At 38.2% G+C, this 10965-nt stretch overlaps 1 protein-coding gene across 1 annotated transcript in view; it reads right to left on the reverse strand.

Moving 5' to 3' along the window:
* Positions 1 to 10965, reverse strand: part of DPH6 (diphthamine biosynthesis 6) — a 158826-nt gene that overhangs the window by 26632 nt on the left and 121229 nt on the right. The window contains exon 6 of the mRNA XM_004609552.2: positions 8362 to 8423. Within this exon, the coding sequence (XP_004609609.2) occupies positions 8362 to 8423 (62 nt within the window). The remainder of the gene's footprint in view (positions 1 to 8361; positions 8424 to 10965) is intronic.

Here is a 10965-nt window from a genome sequence, read left to right on the forward strand (position 1 = left end):
AATTTTAAAAAAAATTTTATTGAATTATTGTGAGATAGTTACAAGCTTTCATGTTTGGGTTACAATCTCACAATGATCAAACACCCATCCCTCCACCAGTGCACATTCCCCACCACCAATATCCCCGGTCTACCCCCCTTTCCCACCCTCCCCCTGCCTCCATGGCAGATAATATTCCCCATACTCTCTCTCTACTCTGGGGCATTATGACTTGCAACACAGACACTGAGAAGTCATCATGTCTGGTCCATTATCTACTTTCGGCATGCATCTCCCATCCCAACTGGTTCCTCCAGCCATCATTTTCTTAGTGATCCCTTCTCTATTCCATCTGCCTTCTCCCCTCTGCTCATGAAACAGCCTTCCAGCTATGGGGAAATCCCCCTGGCCCTTGTATCTACTGTCCTTGGGTGTCAGCCTCATGTGATGTTATTTTATACTCCACAAATGAGTGCAGTCCTTCTATGTCTGTCAATCTTTAGCACCATATGATGGCCTGAGTACCACCAGGTGTGACCAAAACAACAAACAAAATGATCCAGGACTAGGCCTCAGCTGTGATTCTAAAAATAATATCCAGCCTACTCAAACTTTTCAAAAAATTGAAAAAGGGAATCTCCTACATACATTAAGGTGATTATCCCTCAATTACAAGTAAGTCAATTATACAATTTTAATGACATAGAAGACATACAGTACAATTATTTGAGGCAGTAATAAGCAATTTCTCGATTGACTGAAGCATTTCCAGAAGTGTTTCTAACTGTAAAATAGAAATTTAAAAAATGTCTACCATGTTTGAAGAAATGGAAATTAAGGGTGACTGGTATATGAAGAAGCCAGAATCTAACTGCATGGAATATCTGAAACATGACTATGTATACTGATAAAACTTCTGAAAAAAAATTTATTTGAAGGAAAGAAGTGAAAAAATCCTAGAATGAAGGCCAAAAATCTTTTGGATGGGAGAGGCAGCAGCATGTGTAGGAGTTACTAAGAGAGAGGATGGAGATACTGAGAAGGCAAATGGCCTGGGCAGACAAAGAGGATTATCTACAGAAGTGATACTTCCACCAGTCACAGGTAGCAAAGGATTGTGGGCTGTAAGTAAATTAGAGATGTACTTGGAGGTAAAGGGCTTTTCAGTACGATGGCATCTATTATTCTCTTTGTGAGAAAGAAACACGTCATCCACTCAAAGGGAAAGGTGAAAAAATATGAAGAATAACTTGAGAAGAAAAGAAATAAAAATGTCATTACAGAAAGTGAGTAGTGAATATTTCTAGAAAAATATAAGAATATACTGAAGAACTCATTTAGATCAAAATAATGTCGGTTTCTTTTTAGAACAGGTACCCCATGAAAATACACAGGTATTCACATAATACATAAGCATTTTAGCAATCCCCAATCTTTGCTTTTTCTACAAAGAATTTTTGTTTCATTTAATTTCAATGAAATTGAAAGAGAGTCTCTTGCCCGCACTCCTGGCTGTCTTCCCCGGGGCCCCTCGGACAGGATGGGCTCCAGCTTCCCTCCCCACCCCGAGCAGAGCTCCCAGCGGCCAAAGACCACTGGAACCTAGCTACAGCCATGCACGTTCAGACAGGCCTCATGCATGAAGGTACCGGCAGAGGAACCCAGGTGTGTGTAATCGCATCAACAGCCAACATCCAGAGAGAGACTTAAAAGCAACCTCTCAGAAGTGATATCTTTAGCCTTCTTCTCCCTCTGAGAGGAACTGGCAATCTTCTGAGAGTTTCCTGCCCACAAGGGACAGCCTTGCAAGCTTCCCATGGTGTATTCATATGCTAAATCCAGTAACAAGCTGGATCTCATTCCCCTCACCTGAAGAGCCCCCAGTGCAACATCGTTAGCAGGGCCGAGTTGAGATGGACTTCTAAGATCTCAGAGAAAGGATGAAATGAGATGTTACTAAGCCCACCCAAGAAATCGGTGATTAACGGGATTTCGTGATTCGTGATTAATTTCAATTTTTATTTAACTGATTTTAGATAATATGTTTAGATAATATGTCTACAATGGATAATATGCTTACAATGGTGATGACATTTATAGCTTTATTGTAATTGGAGTTTTATTATTGTTGTTTAGATAATATGTTTACAACAGTGGCAACATTTATGGCTTTATTGACAGTTACTGTCTCATAGCCAGGAAAGTGTCCAAATCGCTCCACTAATGTCACTGTTACTTCTAGAGTACCATTTCATTGCAGCCCACTTCCCCAATCTGGTTTGGTAATATAGCTTGTAATCCAAAGCAAAGTATTTGTTGTCATTTTACATTATCTATTCCCTTGTCTTGTTTCTCTATATACCACAGATAAGTGAGATCACCCAGTATTTGTCCTGCCTGTGTCTTAAATTTGTTTAACATGATACCATTTGTTTAACATGCATTATTATCAGCCTTTTTTTTTTTAATCTGATAGTAGGAATGATCACTTGTATATATACGGACTAAAGTCAGGGATTCTCAAAAAAAAAAATTTTTTTTTTTTAAATACCTCGTGGTGCTTAGGGTTACTTCTTGTTTAGTGCTCAGGGTTCGCTCCTTGTGGGACCTTGGCAGTACCCTGGGATACTTCTGGGGCAAAACTTTTGCTCACCCCATTGAACTGTGTCTAGCCCTAAAATATGTGGATCTTAACGCATTAGATTGTTGAGTTGAACTGAATTCATCTAGACTTTTGTAGTTGAATTGTCATAGGTCTAGGCAAAGTTTTCACATTTTGGTGTTTTGTTTTTCCCACACCCCAGTGTTGCTCAGGGCTTTCCTCTGACTTTATGCTCAGGGATCATTCCTGGCATGCTTGAGGGGGGAAACATATCAGGTGCCAGGGATTGAACCTATGTTGGTCGTGTACAAGGAAAATGCCTTATCTACTGTAGTATTGCTTTGGCCCCCAAATATTTGCATTTTGAGATATTTTTAGTGGGATTATATACAACTAGTAATTATGGGGACTGGAGCGATAGCACAGCAGATAGGGCATTCGGCTTGCATGTGGCCGACCCGGGTTTGATTCTCCGTCCCTCTCAGAGAGCCCAGAAGCTACCGAGAGTATCCTGCCAACACACAAAGCCTGGCAAGCTCCCCGTGGTGTATTTGATGTGCCAAAAACAGTAATAACAAGTCTCACAATGAAGACGTTATTGGTGCCCGCTCGAGCAAATTGATGAACAACGGGACGGCAGAGCTACAGTGCTACTATTCAGTTCCATTTAAGTTGAAGTATACTGCAAGACTTCATTTCTTTTCTTAGAGCTGTATAATATTCCACTGTGTATCTATGCCATATTTGGATATTTTGGGTTGCCTCCATAGCCTAGTGTAAGTAAGCATTGCAATGAACATAATTGCGCATAGTATTTTGAATTAATGTGTTTGTGCTTTGTCATTCCCATAAATTTAACTTCATTTTTTTATCTACATTATTTTGACAGAAGAGAAATTTAGTCTGATAGTAGTGAACAGATGGCAGATATAGTTGTAATGATGGCTTTATAATTATTATTACTATATGAGATATAATAATAATTTGTAAAACAAATTGATATAAGAAGATTCTTATTAGAAAGGCACAGAAAAGAACCACATTGAATTTTTATTGACATACACATGAAAGTTACATAATATTGTGCAATGTTACCTCAATAAAAAATGTATTGACATATAACAGAAAGAGTAAACTCTTATATAAAATTCCAAACAATAATAATGTTTTAATATTGTTTCATTATTTTGTTTTTGGTCCAGTGCTAAGCGATTACTCCTGCTGTGTTCAGTAATCACTCCTGGTGGTGCTTATGGGACCATATATGATGCTGGGATAGAATCTGGGTCAACAGTGTACAAGCCTTACCTGCTATATGATATCTTAGGTCCTGACCATATCAGAGCAAAAATATTTATAATAGAAAAAATTTGTGGGAGTTGGGGCAGTACGTGGGAAGCCTGTACTCACTGCTCAATTTTTCTGTAAAACTAACTGAAACTGGGCTTAGAAATAATCTATTAAGAAAAACAACAAAAGCCAAATAGTTGAGGAGAGTCTACAGTGGGAATGGAAAAACAATTATCTCTCATATTGATGCCAAATTATATAGACATAATATATAAACTGTGATATGTATTTAGTTATTTATATCAAAAATTTATGCTGGTATATAGTTAGATGGTCAATGCGTAGTGAAAGAAGAAATAGACATTTTAGGGGTTTCTGAATGTTTGGAAGATATTGCTAAATCATAAAATAATAAATGCAAACAGCATCCAAAGAAAACGTGAAACCCATAAAATTAGTGAAGAATATAACTACTAATAGTTCAGCTAACATTATTTTCAGAGACAATGTTGAATTAAAAGCACATGAGGGAAAATAATTTTTGGGGGGAAGGGTATGTCCTGGTTCACACCTCACAGTGCTTCAGGGACCATATAAATTCTGGGGACCAAACTGGGTCAGCTGCATGCAGAGACTGATCCATGTACTATCTCACTAGCCCTGGGAAAATAATTATTAGAGGAGTTAATTCTATCCTACAAGTTGGGTGATTTTCTATTTTCACTATGATTGTGAGAGCTAAAAACTAATCATTATAATACTCAAGTTCTTGAAACACTACCATGCTAATCATAATATTTTCCCCTAAGCTCTAGTAAAATCCATTAATGAAATCCTTCTTAAATGTTTAGAACATACTTAATATTTGACGATGAAAAGGTTAAACAGTTGTAACTTAAAGTAACTTAAATTCTTAAGATAATTTCTTTACTACTCTGCAAATTAACTTTTTAATAGGCAAAAGAGAAAAAATTAGATAATCTCCAAAAGAGGATTTAGACATTTCATTAACATCTCTCATTCCATTAACATTTCATTCACTAACATTTCTGATGGAAAAAAGCATCTTATCATGGGAGCTATCAGATACTTCTGGAGTATAACAGTTTTTTGATCATAGAGACTTTTAGGTACTTTGGAATATAATATTTTTTAATAGTTTATTTTTAATTAGTGAGTCAAAGTGAGGGTACAGTTACAGATTTATACATTTTTGTGCTCATGTTTCCCTCCATACAAAGTTCGATAACCCATCCCTTCACCAGTGCCCATTCTCCACCACCAGTAAACCCAAAATCCCTCCCACCCTCCCCAGTCCTGCCTCCCCCGACCCCACACTGCCACTATGGCAGGGTATTCCCTTTTGTTCTCTCTCTCTGATTAGGTGTTGTGATTTGCAATAAAGGTGTTGAGTGGCCGCTGTGCTCAGTCTCTAGCCCTCATTCAGCCCGCAACTCCCTTCCCCCACATGGTCTTCGACTACATTGTGGTTGGTGATCCCTTCTCTGAGTTGCCCTTTCCCCAGAATGTGAGGCCAGCCTCAAGCCATAGAGTCAACCTCCTGGTACTTATTTCTACAATTCTTGGGTGTTAGTCTCCCACTCTGTTATTCTATATACCATAGATGAGTGTAATCTTTCTATGTCTGTCTCTCTCTGACTCATTTCACTCAGCATGAAACTTTTCATGCCGATCCACTTAAATACAAAATTCATGACCTCCTTTTTTCTGACAGCTGCATAGTATTCCATTGTATAGATGTACCAAAGTTTCCTCAACCAGTCATCCGTTCTAGGGCATTCGGGTTTTTTCCAGATTCTGGCTATTGTAAACAGTGCTGCGATGAACATACATGTGCAGATGTCGTTTCGATTATACTTTTTTGCCTCTCTGGGATATATTCCCAGCAGTGGTATTGCTGGGTCAAATGGGAATTCAATATCTAATTTTTTGAGAACCGTCCATATTGTTTTCCAGAAGGGTTGAACCAGTCGGCATTCCCACCAGCAGTGTAGAAGGGTCCCTTTCTCCCCACATCCTCTCCAACAGCGGTTGCTTTTGTTCTTTTGGATGTGTGCTAGTCTCTGTGGTGTGAGGTGGTATCTCATGGTTGTTTTGATCTGCATCTCTCTGATGATTAGTGATGTAGAGCACTTTTTCATGTGCCTTTTGGCCATGGAATATAATATTTTTATGTAGCATAGTGTAGGATAACATTGATTTGTCCTTTCCGCCTTGCCACAGGGAGCTTAGATTTAGAGCTCCCATTCCTCTGTGTTTATTTGTAACCTCATTCTTTGTGCTCTGTTAACTTGCAAATATTGCTTTTCTCCTTAAGTCCTCTGCATAGTTAATTCAGAGCAATGTCCTTTTTGTATAGACACAAGAAGACAGTTAATGCTATGCTTTTTTAACTTGGGAGTTAATTGATTCTGAATGATATTTACCTCTTGGACATCTGTTCTCTCAACCTAAGCTTCAACTTCCTAGCACCCCCAAAGCAGTGTCCCAATGAGGGACTGGATGGACCCAGGGCAAGCAGTGATCTATGTTCTATCTGGCATCGAAATGGGCCTGGCCAAAGTGCCATAACTATAAGTTATGAGCTTGGTCATGGACAAATGCTGTCATGATCCCAAAATCATAACTAGATATGGACCCTGCTAGGGTTAGGAATGATTAATCTGGCCTGAGCACTGTAGTCTGAGTCTGTGGCGAGATGTTCCCAAGAGAGCCACCCTGTAAGCTCAGTCTATCTCTAACTATGTCCATACAACATAACTAATATTGCGAAGTAGAATAACCCTTTCCTCCCCCGCCCCAACGTGACCCCAAGTCGCTGCCCATGAACAGCCTCTCTGGCTCCTGATCAAGTCGCTTAACAGCCATAATCCAGAGACAGAGAAACAAATCTTGGAACCCAGTGGCTTTGGCAGAAATGTGTCCAGACTCCGCATTAGATTACTGGCCCTGGGCCACCCCAGGTGGGAAAAGGTGCCATTCTACCACCTTTTCCCCCAGCCGGCTTGGTGGCCGCCATCTTCCAGAGGCCAAGGGACAGCCAGGTATGGGCCCGCAGTGACGAGACACGCGGGGCCTCACAGGGTGGGGTGGAACCGGACCTTTCCTCTCCTGCCCCAACAAGACCCTGAGTTGCCACCCACGAATGGCCTCTCTGGCTCCTGATCAAGTCACTTAATGGCTATGATCCCAGAGACTCAGAACAAATCTCAGAACCCAGCGGCTTCTGGCAGAAATCCCTCCAGATTTAATTATTAAAATTTCGGAACTCTAAAATCACTCAGCCGTGTGACAGCCGTGTGATGTCCGTGTGACATCACATGCTATTTATAATCAGCAGTAGAAAACAAACTAACATTGCCTTTTCGGCAGATCTGATTGATGGGGTAAAGTCTCAAATAATAATGGAGGGTCTGGTGTTGAAATACTGAATGTAATCAAAGCAGAGAGAGAGTAATGTGGAAATAATCTGCCACACAGGTAGGGGAAGGGTATAGGGTGGGGAGTATACTGGGGTTTTTGGTGGTGGAAAATGTGCACTGGTGAAGGGATGGGTGATTCATCATTGTATGACCGAGACTTAAACCCAAAACCCAAAACCTCTCACGGTGATTCAATAAATAAATTTATAAAAAAAAATAAATAAGAAGTAGAATAAGATGTTTATCAAGATGTTAATTAAGTTATTGGACTAAGGAGAAGAGGAAGGGACCCTAAGTGGTGTTTGGACCCTTAAGCCTGATGGCCAGGAAGGGCTTTCTTATGTTAATTTTGCTACCTAACTGGTAGCATCTATCCCCAGTGCAAGGGAGTTGGAGAGAGATAAGGGAGTTGGAGAGACTACAGTTGGGGAGATGAGAAAGAGATGGAGTGCAGAGAGACTAGCAAGGGAGACAGAGGGAGAAGAATGTAGAAGAATACAGGAGCAGGCACGTGGAGAGAGAGAGAGGGTCCAGGCTGCAAAATGGAGCATGGAGAGATAAGCTAGAGAGACAGGAGGAGACAGGAATGAGGGACAGTGTGAGACTAGAATGAGGGGCTCTGATAGACAGGCGCATGGGGAGAACAGAATAAACAGCAACTGACCACCAACCGGCTTGGCCCTCATTTCCTCCTTTATCTGCCTTTGGCACGGGCCGCTCTGGGTGGAGAAGTGGCCCGGGAACACCCAACCCAGGCATCGAGAGGGAGAGCCGCTGGGGCCCTTCCCTAGCCGCCTGGAGATTATACAGCATAGAATGCCAATTTTGATAAAGGAAAATTTCTAACAGTACAGCTTCTGAGTATAACTCAATAAACAAGCCGGTAATATTTTTCATAATTTTATACATGTTTTACTCTCCATTAGAAGTTAAATTTTTATGAAAACTGACCAAGAATTTGAGTTATTTTAAAATAAAAGCATATCAATAGCATATTTAAAAAAATCTGTTAAATGCCTGTATTTTGAGTGAAATATAAATTCTTACCTCTAAAAGATAAGGCTCCATTTGATCTAGGGTTTTTCCAAGATGCTTATCAGGATCTAAACCTGCCAAGAAAAGTTAAATATTTTAGATAACTATCAGACTGGAAGTTTAAAGAGACATTCCCCTCCTTTCTTCACCTAGGAAACCAGGATATGCATATATTTTAAATGACTGATCCTAAAGCAAAATGTACTTTGCTAGTATTTATTTTCCTAATCCCTTGGTTAACTCTTTTGCTTCTGAAAAATAGGTTTCATTTTCATTTCAGTTACATTGTATCAACTACTGGACTCACCATTTCTGTTCCTTTTCCTTTTGAAATGCTTTAATTAAGATGGAACACAAATATAATTTCAGATCTACATGAGATTTAAATCCTTGGTATTACAATATTATAATTCTTATTTTTAAGACGGGCAACTAAAGATTTTCTGGTTTATTTCTGTTTTACCTTAACTTCAGACTTAGAAAATAAGAGTAGTAAGTATACAAAATTTCATTACAAGTAGTATATGGACACAACTTTTCAATTGAGATATTATTTAAACTGTCAATTTAATTAATTAAATTAATTTGTCAAATTAAATAATATTTCAATGATGAATATGAAAATATGCATTGCAAATAAAAAGAGTCAACTGCGGGGGTCTGAGAGATGCAAGAAGCCCAGATTCAATCTCTAGTACCATATGGTTCTCAGCAACATGGGGTGACACCTGAGCACTGATCCAGAAGTAGGCCCTGCATACTACCAGGTGTGTTTCAAGACAAATAAAAACAAAAAGGACAACTCTGAAAAATATTATACCAACCCAGCTACATAAGCATTGACAAAGACACTGAACTACTATAATAGTGAAGTTTATGCAGTTGATAACGTTTATAGGTTGTAGGCTAACGTGTTCTACTGGATTGGAATAAAATGACTGAGCAGTAGCACAATGGATAAGGTGTTTGCCTTGCACACGGCCAATCTGGGTTCAATTCCCCTGCCCCTCTCGTAGAGCCTGGCAAGCTACCAAGAGTATCTTACCCGCATGGCAGAGCCTGGCAAGCTATCCATGGTGTATTCAATACGCCAAAAACAGTAACAAGTCTCACAATGGAGATGTTACTGGCACTGCCAGAGCAAATGGATGAGCAACACAATGACAGTAATACAGTGACAGTGATATTCCAGTTCTTTTCTCCTGATGACTTCCTAGTTACTATGTGCAAAGTGCAGTGTGTCTTTGTTTTCATTTATCTGTTCATTAGAAACTTATAATTCACTGGGAGCTTCAGGATCACTGCCTATATGACACACATTTCAGATTGTTTTTTATAAAATATTTTCTTGGATAAGATCCAGAGCTCTCTAGCAATTCAAGTTGCTGTCCTTGAGAAATCAATAGGCTGAAATTACCTAGGTCCTTGACGTTTCATCTAAATTAGCTGAGACTATTATATATGGGTTATGGTAGGAAGATTACAGTCCAGAATATATTCAGATGCAGAAAATTTCCTAATATTCTCTATTTTGATAATTCCATAAATCATGCATTCCATCAATGAAATGAAACTATTTGTAACTTATGGTTACAATGAATAATAATTTTCTTTTATTTCTACATATGTTCTCATAAGTTTTCTCGTTCATAAACACTTTAACATTGTATAGTCTTTAACATATTTACTAATTTCTTTAAGTATAATTATCAACACAATTATTAAAATAATTTAAGAACAAGAATATGGGAACAGATCACATTACCATGAAAATCTGTTAGCTTATCTATAAGTACAAAGCTCAAAATACGTTACTGTTTGATCTCAGGTACTTTGATTTGGATATTTCCTAACTAAATGGAATGTATAGAAATCCTTACATTCAATAGGTTTAAAAGTTGAGAACAGAAGGTCAGGGACAAATTAGTATCAATAAAATATATTTCTCATTGGCTTCATTTTATGCTTTGGATGCTTTAGGGAGAAGCATTTTAATATTAAAGACAATACTTGAATTAAAATTTGATGCAAAGCTTAAACAAAACAAGTTATTTCTTAATTTAAGTTACCTGTTTCACCAGTAAGCATCTATTTATATTTCAAATAAAGAATGATGCCAATATACCAATATATTTTCTCTGAAGGGATTCTATCATGTAAAATAATTTTAAAGTATAAAGAATATATAGCAATACCTCAGTCATTTTAAAATCCATATTACATGATCATTCTATTTTTTATTTTTAAGCATTAGCCCTTTACCTGGTAAATGAAGTGGGACCAAGAGGCATACTCTTCTCTTTCTTTAAATAAACCTTAGTATCTAGAGCCAATAAAATTTATGTGCAATTTTAAAATATCTCTCCCTATCTTTGCAATGTATTCACACCCATTTTATTTTATGTAAAATTGTATTACTTTTAAGTCTTTTGGAAAAATGGTAAAACAGCTTTCAAAAAACTACAATGTCATCGTTTTTTCAATGCAATTCAACTCTATCTAAAGGTTTCCATTTATTCTGGTTCCAACAAAAGAGGTTTCTTTTTTTTTTTTTTTGGATTCATTCAAATTAGATGTCACTGTTCTAGTGCAGTCTGGACATAAACTGCTTCAATA

Source organism: Sorex araneus, chromosome 3, assembly GCF_027595985.1.
Source record: "Sorex araneus isolate mSorAra2 chromosome 3, mSorAra2.pri, whole genome shotgun sequence".
In the NCBI taxonomy this organism is placed as follows: domain Eukaryota; kingdom Metazoa; phylum Chordata; class Mammalia; order Eulipotyphla; family Soricidae; genus Sorex; species Sorex araneus.